We start from the raw sequence: 17,955 nt of genomic DNA, 5'->3' as shown, positions 1-17,955 counted from the left end.
TCTGAAATGTGTATTAATTTAGCTCCAATAGTCTTCCACTGAGCACAGATGGTGGTGGTGCCAGCTGAATTCCAGGGTATTATGTTTTTAGGTTGTCCAGCCATTTGCCAGGACCAATCTTGTGAATGTTATAGCTCAGTTTTCTTCAGACTTTGCAGAAATGTCTCTGACTCAAGGATGGGCTCATTGGATTTTGGAGGTCATTTGTTGAAGGTCAGATCACTGGGCCTCATGTTCATCCTTTGATTGTGAATATTTATCTCCAGAATGCTTCTATTTAAACTTTTCACAAATGTCCACTCAAGGACTCAAGGATAAACTGGTTGGATTTTGGAGGTTAAGGTCATTATGCCTCATGTTCATCCCTATCTGACTCACACTACCACAAAAACCAACTCAGCCCTCCTTGATCCAACACTTTACTTTCACTGTCCAGTAATTGAACACCTCACTGAGGAATTTAACCATCAGGTAGTAGATATAGTTATGAATGAACACAAGTTTCAGAGTAATGTGCAATAAGTGTATTATTTGAAATTTTGTTTTACTTCAGTGTTAATTCTACAGTTATTTTAAATTTAGTCTGTCTTTAGATTGAAATGCCTTTTAGTTTTCGTTAAATTTTGGTCATTTGTCCCTCCCAGGATTGTGATTGAATCAAAAATAATGAACATGTTGCACTTTCTATATGATGTAGTACTGGCTGTCAACACTAGGTGGCGGTATGACAAACCAAGACACTAATATGTAGATGTGAATTAGCTAGGACTAATATTTTATCATTTAAAACTGAAAGATTTGACATTTTATGTTTGAGGTGTTACTAGCCTCTTACTGTAGGTGGCAGTACAACAAATCCATAAAATTAAACTTTGACTGTGTAGAGGGGCAGACCTTGATCGTACATGTCAAATATGGATAAGATCATATGTAGCATATCAGAGTTTTGCCAACTTCCTGGCTCATTGCTCACCATTGCCATTGAGACATCCTTTACTGAAACATGTATGCATTATGGAGAAAATAGGCTGTTCTTATAAAATCAGAGCTTGATAAGTTCAGCACAGTGATAGAAATTAAAGAAATGGTCCAATTGTGTCACTTCCTGTTGCTAGGAAGGTGCTCGGGCCCTAATAAAACACTCATTTTAATGCACTATGATCTGTTTAATTATTTTAATACAACTGAAGAAAATACAGACTTATCATAAATGCTCTCTACCCAATCAGTGGATAATTATCATGTATTTTTAAGCAGTATTTTCTAGCAGTCCAGCTCTAACATTTCAGTCTCAATGAAGAAAAACAAACTTAGATTTGTCGGTCTTAATCATCAAAGATCTATTTTTAGCTAGTTTTAGCCTTCTTCATTGAAAAAGATGAGCATTTAAGTCATGGTTTTTAGTTGACAAACATGGTTTTAATTAGAATGAAATGAGACCACACAGTTTAATCAAATATCTTTTAATGATTTCATTATTATTTCAGTTCAGTCTTAACTCTCACCACCACACTCACTCATAGCCAGTCCCCTCTATAATGTTAAAAACAGTACAGGGATTCAATTTCATGGAAAAATATGGACTGAACAATTAAAATAACAGCTGACTTCCAGTTATCCCATAATCTCTTTAAAATAGGTCAAAACCAGTCACTCTTTGCAGAATCAGCTCTCTTCTGTTTCAAGTCATTTTTAAACCATTAGATGGTTTCATATCGACAAGGCCGGCCTTGAACTTTGGTCATCAGTCGTTCCTTACTTTAACAAGCCCTTCCTAAATGTCCAAAGTTAAACCATAGAGGGAGACATGTTGAAAGTGACCACTCTAGTTGTGAAAAATAGTTTGATAGATGATGCATCTCAAGCAGAATGCGATAAAATTTAATAAACGCTCTTTTCTCCTACATGTTTCTCAATAGTACAGGCAGCTCTTCCACACATGGTGAACTTCTCAGCCTGTCAGTTGTGCAATTTTTTTCAGGTGCTTTTACTATTTATCAGGTAAAGAAGCCCCTTAATGAGTTTTTGTTAGTGCATGCATACGGGCGACTCTTTGGGTTCTACTGAGCCCACAGCCACAGACTGGCCCTTCATTTTTACCACTTATATAATGGAGGTGGTCATGTTTACAACTACATCACCACATTACCATATTGCCATTCACATTGGCTTCATTCACACTTTAAGGATCTCTCTATCCCATCATGCTCTTTTCTCTGTCATCGAGGGAGGAAAGAAATTTCTTCAAGTGTGCAACGTCTCCATGTGGCTTCATCCTCACTGGGAGTTTTACATCGTCTTTTTAAATTTTTTTTTTTAAAGCTCCCTTCATTCGGAGGCACTGCTGCTGAAGACGCTGGAGGTGGAAGGAAGAGGAGGTGCCAGCGGCGTGCTGCTGCCCAGAGCTTTGCGAATATGTGGCATGAGGAAGGGGTCGCTGGCCAGCTGCAGGACATCAACACGGTCCTCTTTGTGATATGCCAAGCAGCGGCGAATGAAGGCCTGTGGAGTGAGGACAATAACTGACACCTTATACTGGACTCTTTTCTTTTAATTTCTGCATATACCAGTTTTTAATTGTTCTGTATTACAAACTTGAACCTATTTCTTAGAGTCTTGTACCATTTTCTTACTACTGAAGCCAAATTTCAATTATTTAGAGGAATTATATCACATGCAGGAGTACATGTGACATTTCATGGTGCTGTAAAACTTGTAGTTGAGTAAAAAACAGAACCATACCTTTGCTTCTGTGGTAACCACAGGTTTTGGGGGAAACTGCACATCAGTAGCTTTTAATATTGTGTTTTCTTGAAGGATATCCTGCTGCGACTGGTTATGACCGAACGGCTGAAGTAGAACAACAAAAAAGAGAGTTAACGGACGGCATACTTGGTTCATTGAGCAAACAAAATACCTGTTTCAGTAGACAAGTTATTGGCTACCTTGCGTCCATATAAACACTGGTAGAAGATGACACCCACAGACCAAACATCCACTTTGTTGGATATTTTAGGCGGCTCCTTGCCCACCACAAAGCACTCAGGGGGAAGGTACCTGTAAACATAAACAATAGGTTCTCCTCACTCTGTTCACTATCAAGTAGCACCATTCAAAAGTTGGCAGCTCTGCTTTTGAGGCCACATTTGCTGCTTGGTTACTAAATTGTTTGTACCAGTAGGTCCCTGCTCCTTGTGACGTCAGCTCCATGCCATCTGCAGAGCTGTAGCTGTCATCATCCATGATCTTAGACAGACCAAAGTCAGTGATCTTGATCTCTCCGCAGGCTGTGCCATTAACTAGAAGGATGTTTCCTAAAACCACAACAGAAACACATCAGTGGAATTACAAACAAGACTGGAAAGTAAAGGCATAAATATACAATACTGTGCAGAACATTTAGTCATGTTTGGGCCAAAAAACTGAGGCTGAAAGAAGGCCTAGATGTGGTGAGTAAGCCTGCCTGAGGGCATTACCCAAGCCAGAACCTGAATGATGCATACTTTCAGCTCCCTGTCAGAGGATACAGTAAGGGGCTATTTTTCACAACAGCTGATTTTTATGAATAAAAGTCCAAAAGTTTACTGAGGGGGAAAAATTTTAATTGAACACACAGCAAACTAAGGAAAACCCAAAGAGAGTTAGGGTTAGGCACCAAAACCCTAAAAGTTAGGGGAAGGGGATAAAATTAAAAATAACACACAACGAACTAGGGGAAAAGTATGTTACTTTGCGCCCCACAGTGGAGGTCAGCCCATAGTAGAAGTCTGCAACATATAAGCCCAAAACATCCCACCACAGCGGTCTGCAGCCAGATGCCTCTCAGCAATTTTGATGATTTATGCTGGGATAGCTTATAAACAGCAAATTCATTGTAATTCTAGGTTGTACTTATAGTGTTTTGAAGGTACCCCTGACAATGCCAGAATGCAACCCAGTGTGCTGAGAAAGGCTGACCTAGGGTACTGTCCAAGCAGGTGGCAAGGTTGCCATGAGCCCCTGGTCATGCTGTGGATGTCCCAAGTGCCCAAAGTGCAGTCTGGGTGTATTACCAGATTTGAAAAGGCCCCTGGTTGTGGCAGTTTAGGCCCCGTGATAAATCCTTAGCGTGCTACATGCCTTAAACTTATGCACATGACTTCACATTTTTGGAAATATCCACATGACAACTCAATTTAAATTTCCAGCATCATTTTGTACAATAACACTCAGCATTTTTTTGAGAAGTACCAAAGTCAGTCTGAAGTACCAAGTAAACTCTGTAGCTGATGAGTTGCAGAAAGTTAAGTGTATTTAATACGACCAGCTAACCTGGTTTGAGGTCATAGTGGATGATAGGTGGACGGATCTGATTGAGGTACTTGAGTGCGTTGACGATCTGCATGACGATGGAGCGACCCTCCTTTTCAGTCATCAACTTATTCTGTTTCAAGTAGAAGTCCAGATCATTCCCTTCACAGTACTCAAGCACTGTGCAGAACCTGGCGAGGGTCAGAAAAATATGGATTAATAAAATTAAATCAGTGAACACACAAAATAAATAATTTAAAGCAATTAAACATGACTCTTGGAGAAGTTATAGGACTGATTCACTTACGAGTCTGTTTCGAGTGAAAAATAGTCGTAAAGTTTGACTATCCTGGGGTGGTCAAGTTCTTTGTGGATTCTGTATTCCCGACAGGCATGTCTGCAAAGACATGGGACATTATATGTTTTAAAAGTAATCCCAAAGTAACTTTCAAAGACAGGCTATGAACGAGTAAAAGTGAGCAAAGGAGACACATTGAACACACTCACTTGTGGTAGTTTTGTTTCTTCTCCTCCCTCCAGTTCTTGTTGAGTTGATGGATTTTTATGGCCACATATCTCTGCTCAGTCAAATCAAAAGCCTGCAAGGAAAACATTACACAATCACTTGTGATTTTTCAGATAAATAACATTTGCTAATAAAGAAAAATGGCATGTTAAAATGGGCGTGCTTGCCTTGAAAACTTCGCTAAAGCCGCCTTTTCCAAGTAAATATAAGAGCAGATATCTTTCATTCAGTGTAGGATGGTCTTTAAATCTACAGAGAGAAGTTTCAGTTAATTGTCTTTTTAAATCATTAATGCACTCTACAGAGGAGAAAATACGTACTGTGAGCTGTCTTCATTATGGATTCTCTTCAGCTCCCGAATATGCAGGTTTCTGACTCGCTCCAAATGCTCCAGCTCTGATTGGATCTCTGCCTCTTCCTGAAAAAGCACACAAACCTATTATCTCCCTCAGCTCTGACCAACAGTAATCACTAAGAGCAGTACTAACTCCAGTAAACAAATTTTAGAAAATTAAATAGAGGAAAAATGATGATGTAGCACCTTTTTGAGATGACCAATTCTGAGTTTGAAAATCTCCTCTTGCTCATGATATTCTGCTAAAGACAGCCTGTGTTGGACAGAGAAACAGTAGTTACAGATACATTCCAGTTGAGCCTTAAAGGCTCGAAAAAACATTATTCAAGCTTCATTATAAGCATGTATTTCTTGTACACTGTACACTGTGGGCTGGTCCATGTAGATCATTTATTTTGCAGTGTAATTGAGCCATTGTTTGTGATCTTACGCTTCATTCTCTTGGCCGTTGCTCCGGCTCTTTCTCTTGTTCTGTTCCAGACTGGGCGGAGGCGTTGAGGACATGGATGGAGGTTTCCTCTTCCCGAGCAGCTTCCTCTGCCTCTCTATATCCTCCCGCTGCGAGTTGACTCTCTCCTGCTGCCTACAATGTGTAACAACAATCTCGTGTGAGCATTCGTGTATCCTAAGTGAAATAAACACACACAGATGTTGGAGCGAGTTTGCATGCTGACTTGATGAGGTTCTGGAAGGCGAATCCATCTGTCCACTGCTCAGTGAAGGAGGCTCCGTGGCGGACGGTGGTGAAGTGACCCAGACGTAGACGGTCCTGCATGCTCTTGTCCCTGCAGGCCATTTTCTCCTGCTTTGACTGTGGGAAAAAAGATGAATGGAAATGATGCAAGTTACATCTAGGTTCTAACTTGATGGACAAGATACAACTCCACTTTAACAATATGTGACGAGTGGTCTCTTTCAGCTAAACACACAGTGTGTACAGTGCTGTGAAAAACTGTGGCCTCCTCCTGATTTCCTGTTTTGCATATTTGTCATACATAAATGTTTCAGATCATCATACAAACTTTAATATTAGACAAAGATAACCTGATTAAATAAAAAAATGCAGCTTTTAAATAATGATTTCATTTATCAAGGGAAAAAAAACATCCAAACATACCTGGCCCATACCTAGTTCAAAAATCTCAAAAACTACATGTTCATCATTTCAAATACACATTAAAAAAATCAAATGTTCAGCACAGAGATTATACACAATTTTTCTTTGAAAAAACATGAAAAACAGACATAAAAACCTGATAAAATGTGCATTGATAAAAGGCACTTTGTTAATAAGGTTGTCAACATTTTGATAATTTGACAGTATTCTGTTAGAACATGCCTAAAACAACATATCATTTCTTGTCCTGACAAATGGATTTATTCGATTTTCTCGCAAAAAAAAAAAGAAATTACATATTCCTGATTTTACACGTGAATATATCATAACATTTTGTATATATTCTGCTACAATCACATACTCCCACTGTCTTTGAACAACTCATATAAATATAACCATAGCCTGCTTGTTAAGTGAGCTGTTTAACTTCCATTCTACCAATATTCATGCAGATTTCAACATTTGATAAATATTTTCGACTAACAGGAGCTGCTCCAAAGTTTGGGAGTGCGTTAATGGACTTATTGAGCAGAAGAGCAGTAGCTAGTACCAGTGAGTGTGTGCTACTCCTACAGTGTGGTTACAACATTTTGGTTTCATTTGATTCATAATGCTGACGTGTTTTGAGTTTTTAAGTTTTTAAGTTTATTAGCCTACGGCTTCCACTCTAAAAAAGACAGTCACAGTGAATGATGCCACCAGGAGAGAGAGGGGAGACACAGGAATGCCTCTGACACATTTTACATTTCCCTGTCGACCAATGGATGTTTTATTCCCCATTCACCTCAGTTAATGAACTAGACAGAGATTGCAATGATAATTTAATGTTATGCATGTATGGGAAATTTTTCTTAGCGTGGTTATCATTAATATGGGTAACCGTTTCATCTCTATTCAATGATAAAAAAAAGAGAGACTGGGCAAAAATCCCATCATGGGGAGAGTCTCAAAACCACAGTTGACCAAAAAAACCCAACAAAGGCTCGTCTCACATTTGCCGAATAAAACACTCTTGGCCAGGTTAGTTTGGATAGTTTATCTCAAATTAAAGAAATCATCATTTAAAAACTGCATATGAATTTACTCCGGTTATCTTGGTCTAATATAAACAATAGATGATGATCTGAAACATTTTGATGTAACAAACATGCAAGAAAAAAACAAAAAGAAAAAAAAAAAACAGAAAGAAGGAAAATACTTTTTCCCTGCACAGTAGTTTAGGGCTGAATGATTTTGGAAAATAATCTAATTGAGATTTTTGCCCCCAATATTGCAATTGCGATTTGATATGCAATTATTCCTTAACTTTCTGTTATTCTTAAACATGGGCTGAACAATTCTTTGAAAGTGTCTACTTCTGATGATTTTGACTCGTATTGCAAATTGTATATGAATTATTGCATTGAAGCGTTTTTGTCATTCTTTTATTTAATCAGAAAAAAGTAAAAAAATTAAGTAGGTAGGATTTTTGTAGACTATTTGAAAAAATGGCATCTGAATGATTGCATGATATGTCATTCATAACATCTCTGCTGCAAAGAAAAGTTTAAAACTGGTACTTTGACACAAATTTCACTTCAAAGAAATATTGCACCTTTTGTAATTTGAAAATTGCAGCACATCATATTGTGATTTAATCTAATTTTTTGATTAACTGCCCAGCCCTACTGTAGATGAACAGCTAAACTCACCTTCTCAATCAGCAGCTTCTTGCTCATGGTCACACACTTGTTAAGCCGCTCTTTGTAGCGCTCCAGCATCTTCTGCTGCTCGTCTACCTGCCGCCTCAGGTCACAGTTAGCCTGCAAACACATTACACAGACATAATGACTGTCACATTTTACCGTGGTTCCATAAAGAATTCAAAGCTGCTCTGCTCTTAACTGACAAGATGCGACAACAATCACTGCTGGCTCTGTCTGCTGACATTTACACCAAATCTAATTAAGCAACAATGGTCTTTGTGAATTAATGAGGACATGAGGTTCACGATGAACTGAAAGCAGACAGGAGCAGGTTGATTACTGGGGCTGTTGTGACTAGTAAGAATCACATTTACCTACAATATCAAGCATCCATGAAGGTCATTTTTAATTGGTATCCTATAGAAATTTATAGTTCATTTTTCATGCTGCATTATAAGGCACAAAAGTTTGTTGGGAATGAAATGAGCACTTGTTTTAATAACAATCCCCACCCAAAGCTATAAATAAGAGCTGCTTGTTTGCTTTAATTTCAGATTTTGCTCCTCATCTCACCCTGAGCAGGTCATCTATCCTCCCCTCCTTCTTCTCAAGGTCTGAGTTCTTGTCCCTCTCCAGAGCTGTCAGCTTCAGCAGCGTCAGCTCCGACTGAGGACAAGAGGAACAACAGGTCGACAGTTAACATCTCATTCAAATCAAATCATGAAGACACCCCATGGGCCTGTCAGTATAAAGCATACCACCACTCGTGTCTTGGTCATTACCCTAGAATTCAAGATGCTGACCTTTCATTAGGCCAATTAGTGCAATACTTAGGGAAAGCTGGGTGTGTGTTGCGTGTCAGAGTAGTTAAAGTGTGGGCGGATGGGCCTTTTAAAGTTTGACCTTTACAACTTTTGCATGAACGACTTTAGAAACAAGTGTTATTTTTAAATAGTGGAAAGAGGTGTAATGTTACATCAAGTCTGATCAAAGATGGCACTTTTTGAAGTTAAAGAAAAGCTAAACTTTTCAACACTTACTACTCAAAAAAAAAAAAAAAAAGCCAAGATACAACAGACAAGATGTGTTTCGACAGTGTGACTGGGATAGAGTGAATAAAGTTGGTGTAAAGTGGGGATCATCATCAGTGGGTCTATTACCTGGATGGCTTTATGAGAGAAGGAGTGTGCAGGCAGAGTCTTAACAGAGCTGCAAGAGGATGAGTCTGTGTGGGCCGAGCCTGTGGACGAAGGACTACCGTGTTGAAACTGCAATCCAGACAAAAAGAAATGGTGAATACAAAGATGTTGGTAGTAATTGTAAGAAAGCACAGACATAACAAGGGAGAAAAGAACACTCAGAAATGCAAGGGCTATTACAGGGGAGATTTCTACAGTGAAACTGCAGGTATTAAACAGACAAGAAAACTGCATTTTCCAAAAAAAACAAAAAATAAAACCTCAAAGTGACAAAGAAAAGGTCTGATATTGTTAAAAAAAATATCTCCTTTTTACTGGCTACATTGCTGCTAAAAGGCTGAATATATACAGTACTGTGCAGAACATTTAGGCATGTTTGGGCCAAAAAAACTGAGGTTGAAATAAGGCGTAGATGTGGCAAGTAAGCCACCTAAGGGCCCCATCAGGCAGGAAAAAGGACTGACAAAGCCAAGCTCAGTCTTGCTCTAGAGGTCCTAGCACATTACCAGGGGCATTGGGAAAATAATCTGTTGAAAAAATAACAAAGTTTACACCTTTAGGCCACAGTAAGAGGTAGATGTGGCTAGTAAGCATGCCCCAGGGTACTGTCTGGGTGGGTAGTGGGGCCGCCACAAGTCCCCGGCCATGCTGTGGATGTCCATAGGGCCAGAAAACCACCCACGGTCACCGGGCGTACCGCAATGAGTGAAAAAGGCCAGAACAAAAGAGATGTCGTTGAGCTTGACCTTAGCTGTCTAGCGCTGTCTAGAGATGTGCCACAACCTGGGGGGTTGTGGCACATCTCACTTTACTGTGGCAGCTTATCAGCCACGACTCACAATCATTTATGTGTATTAATTTCAATCATTTATCTCCCACAGTCTGGGAAGAATTCAGGTCTGATCTGGCAGTGTTTCAAAAATCTCATGTGTGGTTAAATCAAAGAATAAAATAGCAAAAAAAAAAAAAACTGCCCCAAACCTTGTTAGATGAACAGGCTATTCAGATACATAAAAAAGACCCGAGAGTCTTCCATTTAAGACTAAATACTTTTTAAAAGCATAAATTTTGGCTAAAACAATTTTTCAACTTTTAATAATTTTAAAACCCTACCCCCCACAGTTAAATGTTGATTCTTTCTCAACTTCTACAGTAATTAAAGCATTACACCAACATAAACCAGCTCTTCATTTTTATTTGAAAAGAGTCCTATTTTTGGTAAGACTCTCTCATAGGAACTGTAATGGTTTCACACCCTAAAATTAGAAAGAATGATATAACCAAAAGATGTGTTTCAGTCTAGCTGAGAATAAAACCAACCGAAAATTAGTAAAACAAGTGAGACAGGACAGACGAAGCAGGAGAGAGCTATAGAGGTGGTTAGTGGTGCTCACCAGAGGATTAGACAGTGAGTGCTGAGGAGAAGAGCGCACCAGCATGGAAATGCCCCGAGCAGGACTGGTGCCAGAGCCGCTGCTACCAGCAAACTGGCCAAAGGGACGAGAATGAGAAGAGAGGAAACAAGATGAAAGAAGTAGAAAGAGTTGTTATTTTGAAAGATTAGGATAAGAGGCCAGACTGGTCGCAAAGTGAGGATAAAGACATCACATTTAAGTTTGAAAGTGAAACAACTAAAAGCAAATAAAGTCTTGGAGTGAAATTCTTACACAAAGGAAATGAAACCGATCCATTTACTCACCTCAAAATAATCACTTAATCTGTGCCCTCGCAGTTTTCCTGAGTAACAACAACAAAGGTGTTAGAGACATCATTTAAACAGTTATTTTTTCTTAAGACCAGATTTTTACAATTCTTCTACATTAAAAATCCCTCAAATTAAGAACCATTCTGTAACCACTGATGATAAAAGAGCTGCTTGTGTTGGAAAAACTCTGTCAGATAAGACTCACCCTGGCTGTTGGTGTCGTAGATGTCTCCTTTTCTCTTCCTGCTTCTCTGGTCATTGGCCTTCTTCTCTGGTGTCTGACAAGCAGAAAATCAGCATAGCTCTGATTTAAGTTTTACTCTATTACAATGTTTACAGAACTATTTAGTGGCAAAGAGACTACAGTGACAAAATACAGTTTTGTGCCTTGAAATTATAAAGATTTGACGTGTGAACGATCTTCATGCTTTGCTCAAAGAAACCTAATACCATGCTGTAATAAGACATGCTTGTCTTAGAATACATACTCATTTCTTTCCAATTCTGCCTATAAAGAGAGGGTTCAGAATTTAACACTTGTTCTGTTTTTTGGCCCCTTGTGTTTTCCTTAAGATCAATCTTTTTTTCCCCATGAATTTCAAGACTTGCACTTCATGGAGAATAACCTGTTCTCTGGTGTTTACGGTGTAATAAAGCAATCACTTTGTCTATAAACTAAGGGATTTCTTTTTTGTGATTTAGGAGATCCATGCCTAGGGATCCTGTCCCTGGAAAAATTGTTTAATTTAGTACACAGTCATTTGTTATCTTTATAGAATGTTTTCCCCACCAAACCAAGCTCCAGTTCCTTGTCGCTGAGTGATCCTGCGCTGCACAGAGACTGGTTGGATGATTCACTATTGGCTGAGCTCTGGAAAAATAAAAATAAATAAATAAAATTCAGCTCTCATAAAGGAAGATATTGACAAATATGAAATACATGCATTCATATTTCTTTATAATTCATTATACCAACGTTTTTCTTCTTTTGGGGTTTTCATGCAGGAAACTCAAAAATAAAAGTTCAGATTTACACATTTTCTGACACTTCAATTAAAAATTGGCATTAGGCTCTATAGAAGCATGTTTGTGCTCATGCTTACAGCTGTGACACAAGCAGGGTCCAAAACTAACTTTTTCACTAACCAGCCAGGCAGATATTTTACCTGCCAACCAAATAAAAATTGCTTTTAAGTGTTGTCATTTTCTATCAGTATTATTTAACATGTCATTTGGGTCTTGTATGCGATTCTCAATCAATATTTTAATAGTATGCACTAATACTAGCAATAATGTATGCTAAAAGAGACAAAAGTGAGTAAAAAGACCCTTATTATGTGCAGAACAACAAATGAACTTGCTTCTGTCGATTCTTGTTTTGAAAACGTCAAAATTCAACCCTCCTTTATCTGGGCTAGGCAAAATTACTCAAGAGATACTCTGGCAGAGTTACTTTAAATTTTATTTTTGGTTTATCATTAATTTATTTTTTTTTAGAAATTTGGTTTTCTTACGTTTGGTTTAGTTTTAAACCTTATGGTCCACATAAGAGCCTACAACAAATCATTTTTTTTTTTTTTGTATACAGTCTTCATTAACAATCTAAATGGACCAAAAAGAGACAATAGAAAAAACTGTCAAGGCGCCTTAACAGCACGGTTAATCTGTTGTCTGGACATGGAGGCGTAAGCATCTCCTGCTCTGACCGCCACAGAGAGGGACTGCTGCGCGAGGAGTGGGCTGCCTGTCAGTGCTTTGGGACAGGGAGGGGCCCACAGCAGCAGCCGCTGCTCACTGAGAGGCGCTACAACGATACGTCCTTTCATGTCAGAGTCTCCAAAAGTCTCCAGTAACACCAGAAAAGTTGCTAGATTTGTCGCCCATTGCTTTTTTGAACATGAGTTGCTAGAGGGGTCTGAAAACTCACTAAATATAGCGACAAAATCGCTAAGTTGGCAACACTGCAGGGAGGTACAGGTACAATAACAACAAACACCTCGGCGCGCTGTGAATGATGTCATCACTGACGCACTTATGTGACCACAGATCGTCTCGGCCTGAAATACACATTACTCTGCCAGGAAACCAGCCGATAACAGCATCATTCTCCAGTAACAAGAAATTAATTTTCGCTAGTAAAAAAAAAAAAACTTGCCAGAGTGGCGAGTGGTCTCAAAAATTTACCAGCCCGAGACAAAATCTACCTGTAATTGGCGAGTGGCGAGTGTTAAGTTTTGGACCCTGGACACAAGCAGTGTTAATTTTGTTGACTAAAACTATGACTAAAACTATTCATCTACAGCTTTTTTTTTCCATGACAAAAACTAGACTAAAACTAACAAAATTAGATCCATGATGACTGAAACTGACAAAAAGTATGTTTAGTTTTCATCAAGATGACTAAAACTACACTAAAATGTAGTGTAGTTTTTGTCGGACATCCATGATATTTCTCTACTGGTGGTAAATCTACCAAAAAACAATGCAGCTGAATCTCCTCTGCCTCTCAGCTGTAGAAAGCAGGGACCCCAGGTTTGGCAGAGTGCATAGAACACATTATCATGACTTGGTACCAGATTTAGGCAAGAAAATAAAGGCTTGGACTAAAAGTAAAGAATAAAAGGTGAGGACTTTTTATGGACTAAAACTTGACTAAAATGTCTTGAGTTTTTGTTGACTTAAACGAGACTACAACTAAAAAGGGTAGAAATGACTAAAATGGGACTAAAACTAAAAGACATTTCGTCTAAAGACTAAGACTAAAATCAAAAATAGCTGCCAATATGAACACTGGACACAAGTTAGTTCACACTGTTATCTCTTTCACAGTTATTCCAGAACATTTGTTTTCTACTCCTTGTATCTTTTCTGTCAGGTTCCCATCATGTACCTCAAACACTTAAGATCTAAATTTTCTAACTAAGCTAGAGAAATGAGCTACAAGCGGAGAATAATGTATCCTCTTGTTAATCTAAAAATCCTCAGCTCACATCCACTTGGTAGAATCAGTTGATGTCTGTTATGTATACCATTCACGGCCAGCTGCACAGCCTGATGAGACTAAGAAGAAACAGCAGGCTAATTGGAGCAGGAGGCTAATGCTTTAAGGCCTGCTGGCTGCTTTCCGCTGCTCAAGGTCACACAAACAGCCAGAAATGCTCTTTTTTTCATGTTCACAGAACTGTACTTCAATAAAACATGTACTATATTGGAAATACTCCCAGCCTTTGATCATTCACACGGTGGTACAACGGCGAGCAGGCCTCGCACTTCTTTTCAGAGCAGCACTATAAGGCTGGAGTATGAGCAAGAGTGATTGCTTTCTCAGTGGTTGCCATTTTCTAATACTCAGTTCACCAGCAGGGTTGCAGCATCGCGCACAGCCTGTGCTATGAGCTTCAGCCTCAGTGCCATTTTAGTGTCACTAGTCTCAGCTGAAACAAAGAGCTGCTGGCCGGCTCCCATGTCAGTCGAGACAGAGCTTGTCTTGTTTAGGTTTAGCTCAGGGAGACACCGTCATTCCACAAGGGGAAACTCCGAACACAAAGCATCAGTCAATACTGGAAAGAGAGAATACATCCAAGCTAAGGACTAACAGAGGGGAGAGCTGACAGGATTGTCAGGTTTAGAATCACATTTCCAACAACAATGCTAAGGAAGGAGGATGATTTTCTGAAGGAAAAGTAGAGCCCCTCTTTCCTGTCTCAAAATGGATTTCAGCAGGGATGAACAGCAACTGACATTTAGATTTGAGAACACACTCAGCGTCATATGAAGTAACTTCTGTTACAACCACCTGAAATGTAACATCTTGAAGAGTTTTTCGTTTAAACAGCTGTTTATAGCTGGAATCCAACAACTTTGATGATATTATGAAGAGTAAGATAGCCACAAATCTGGAGTAATTTTGTTTTTTCTTTTGATTCCACGTTTTAAAGTCAGGGATGCATGATATTGTATTTATGGGGATATCCACTCTGTTAATATTTCCAAACTCATCTTAGCCATTCCCAATATATAATCTTGATAATTACAAAAAGACTAAGTGTCTCCAGTCCAAAGACCAGCTAAGCCAAGCTGAACTGAGAAAGGAGCAGAGAAGTAGACGGTCAAGTATTTGTTTAATGACTGGGGTTTCATCATTAACATCAGGACTTCCAGTGGGGACATTGGGTAACCAAATATACCTGATAGCATCAGTGCATTTTGCTGATATTTAAGGCAATATATGATTTATCCTGCCGTTTGGAAGGATCAAATGTATCAGCTGCAAATACTGGCAAAAACGTCCGTATTGGCTGATAATGATACATAACTTTTTAAGCTAATATCTGCAAATATTTTCATGTAGATAATACAATGCATCCCTATCTAAAACCAAACAATTGTTCTCTGTTTGAGTACTGACTTTAAACCAAAACCTACAGATCCTAAGTCACCTTTTTAACCAAAATCTGCTGCAAGACAAAGAGAATACTGTCTAACCTGCACAAATACGTTAGTAAAGTTTTGGTATTGAAATGTGCAATTCAGATGGTGTGCTGGAGCTTTCTTTCAGTTTTTTTCTAGTTATAAACACAGATATTGTTAAATAATGGGAGCCTGGGATATCTATGTTTGTTGCAATGACACTTAATCAGGTATTGACATTGTTCATATTAACTAGTATCATTTCATAGTTTCAAAATCCTTGTATTGTGTGAACTCTTTTTAAGACATACAAACCTTGGTGACACCAACTCCAGTAAAACGAGCTTCAAGCAGCTCCTGTCTGCGTGGGTCCAGGCTTATAGCCTGGCTATGAAGTCCCTCCATCATGCCTGGAAAGAGACAAACAATAAAAAAGGTTACTAACACAATCAAGCAAGGATGGTGAATACACAGTACGCGTGCTTGTTTGGAAAGTTGTTTCAAACAGCTGTTCCATTGTGTATAACTAGGGTGGGGTATCATTCGTCTTTTGCTTGTACTAAAATCAATACTTTTTAAATGGTACCGGTGCCCCAACAGCCCCTGAATCTGTACTTTTAGGAGCAAAAAATGTGATAAATAGCTTCTTCATGTAAAAGTATCAAACAAAATTCTTCGTAGAAAGACATGAGCAGAGCAGACACTTCTCAGAACAGCAAAATGAACAAAAGAAAGCTGAAATGGAACAAGTTCACATAATGTTTTTTGTACCTTTCATTTGGAGTTGGAGGTTGCATCGCATTAGCAGGGGTACCTAAATGATGTACTAAAATCTGTGATTGTACCAGTACCAGATTTGTATAACAAAGTAGCTGTTTGTATAAAATCTGCGAGCGACTGCCTCTTGAAATGACAATCATTGACAGGTAACATGGACAGACAGCTAAATTTCAAAACTTTACGGTAAATGATTTAAGATGGACACCACCAATTGTGCCAACAACTGAAAGCTGCTGAAAATGCCGAACCCTAGCAGAAAGATTCAAGCAGTATGTGAGCGATTAATGTATTCTCTTTATTGAGGCATATTATTCACTACTATTAACACTGAAACTCCTGCCTTCTGAGATGCTGGTCATGATGTTTGCAAATGGAATATTCAATTTAGCAAATTTAGAGAGTCAATAGAAGAGAAATTGTATACTGCTGCTGAGAGGCAATTAGATATTGTCATCATTAGATTAATCTGAGTTACAGAGACATTAAGGCAGAGTGGACAAGAATAAATCTCTATCAGGTTCCATCCTCTTTAAATATATTTGCATTAACTCTAATAAATGAAAGGCTACTTGTTCTCCCTATTGGGCACGTATGGTGGACAAAGAATCCATCATCTAGTGATTGATTTTTTTATTGAAAAGCATGTCTTTCGGTGATGACAGTCACTCAAAAACAAAGTAGTAACCAAATACATAACAATAACGTTACAGATTTTTGCCGAGGAAGTAAAAGATAAAGTTTATTTAACACTACACTCCCATCTAACAGTGATTACAGATGGAAAGTAAATGTGAATACATTTTAACTTCAAGCCATGGCAATTTCAATTTGATAATTTCTTAATGAAACCGACTTTAGGATGGTTGGTGAGAAAGCCGTTTAATACTTTAATTAACTGACATGAAGATGCTAAACTCGGCTAACGCTAACTGCCAAGTTAACATTGTTTAATGCTATTATGCTCATCAAAACAATTCAAGAATTAAACGCGAAAGGCTGCCCTGAAACCGTAAATTTACATGAAACAAAAGTAGACGTTAAATTAGAGTTTTAAGCAGTTATGAGGCTACTTTATACCGTGTAAAGGCTTAGCTACACGGTAGTTTTAGTTACCTCAACTAGCTACCGTTAAGTTATCCAGCTAGCAAGCTAACGTTAACTGCATTAAGCTACAAGTCTCACCTGAAGAGCACTCCGCTGTTTTTACTCACGGTCCTGTTATTGATGTTTTCCGTCCATCCGATAATATCCACCTCCTTAAGAACTCTCACTCCCAAACACCTCAATTAAAGTTGTTTGAATAAAGTTATCCATTTACAATTATGTCGAATTCAAAGGAAGACATTTGTTAGCCTAGCTAATGCTAGCTCAGGAGGGCATTGTGGCTGGCTCCTGCTGGTGTCATCCGGACAGGAGGCCCTGATCCTCGGGGTTTCCTCGTCCGTCTTGGAGCCCCCGCACGGGCAAACCTGGAGCTGTCACTGCTCTGAAGCCTCGTAACAAGTGTTGTTACATTTCTGCTTACTCGCTCTTTGTGTTGTCATTGAGGAGCGATGTAAGGTTCACACTGGGAGGAGAAGTTCAGCAGCCTCGTTAGTGTCCATTCTTTGACTGTTAGTAAAAGATCATTACCCCCTGCTGTAAGGCCGCAGAGGGCTCCAGGGAGAGCTTTATGTGATGCTTCCTTTGCGCCTGTTAAACAGATAATATTATGAACGCTCCTCAGGTCAGAACCTCGCGGAAAACAGTCAACGCAGTGCAGGCATGGCTGGGATCACAGAGCTTCAGGGGCCCAAAAGTCTCAGGTAAATTGATGCCTGTACTTTTGGGTTTTTTTTGTTAATTTTACAAATGCGATGCTCTCAGGTTTGGGAACTTGATCCCTTAA

At 38.9% G+C, this 17,955-nt stretch overlaps 1 protein-coding gene across 2 annotated transcripts; it reads right to left on the bottom strand.

Annotated features, from left to right (window-relative positions):
* Positions 1-1,447: 1,447 nt before the first annotated feature.
* LOC121528687 (serine/threonine-protein kinase tousled-like 2) lies at positions 1,448-17,785 on the bottom strand. Of its 2 annotated transcripts, XM_041816239.1 has the most exons (21): positions 17,250-17,785; positions 15,603-15,697; positions 11,668-11,748; positions 11,083-11,155; positions 10,872-10,909; positions 10,567-10,659; positions 9,134-9,241; positions 8,547-8,639; positions 7,980-8,090; positions 5,846-5,982; positions 5,602-5,754; positions 5,358-5,424; positions 5,137-5,234; positions 4,984-5,065; positions 4,798-4,889; positions 4,598-4,687; positions 4,312-4,481; positions 3,176-3,314; positions 2,946-3,057; positions 2,743-2,850; positions 1,448-2,502 (listed from the first exon to the last, which is right to left on the bottom strand). In XM_041816239.1, exons 2-21 carry the CDS (start codon positions 15,693-15,695, stop codon positions 2,329-2,331), a joined length of 2,112 nt encoding a protein of 703 aa, XP_041672173.1. In that variant the 5' UTR covers positions 15,696-15,697; positions 17,250-17,785; the 3' UTR covers positions 1,448-2,328. The 2 variants fall into 2 exon arrangements, with proteins under 2 accessions (XP_041672173.1, XP_041672174.1); XM_041816240.1 differs by lacking the exon at positions 10,567-10,659 and having other exon boundaries at positions 17,250-17,784.
* Positions 17,786-17,955: the final 170 nt, after the last annotated feature.

The sequence above is a fragment of the Cheilinus undulatus genome, linkage group 20 (genome assembly GCF_018320785.1).
Source record: "Cheilinus undulatus linkage group 20, ASM1832078v1, whole genome shotgun sequence".
NCBI classification, from domain to species: Eukaryota; Metazoa; Chordata; class Actinopteri; order Labriformes; family Labridae; genus Cheilinus; species Cheilinus undulatus.
The sequence above is the reverse complement of the archived record's forward strand: the minus strand, read 5'-3'. Positions and strand labels throughout refer to the sequence as shown.

What these genes read in the sequence shown, in the direction of transcription:
- LOC121528687 (XM_041816239.1), bottom strand. Translation starts at nt 15,695, where the DNA reads ATGATGGAGGGACTTCATAGCCAGGCTATAAGCCTGGACCCACGCAGA. An exon ending in AGGAACTGGAGCTTGGTTTG is followed by an intron (nt 11,156 to 11,667) that starts GTGGGGAAAACA and finishes TCTGCTTGTCAG; the next exon opens with ACACCAGAGAAGAAGGCCAA. An exon ending in GGATAGATGACCTGCTCAGG is followed by an intron (nt 8,091 to 8,546) that starts GTGAGATGAGGA and finishes ATGTGTTTGCAG; the next exon opens with GCTAACTGTGACCTGAGGCG.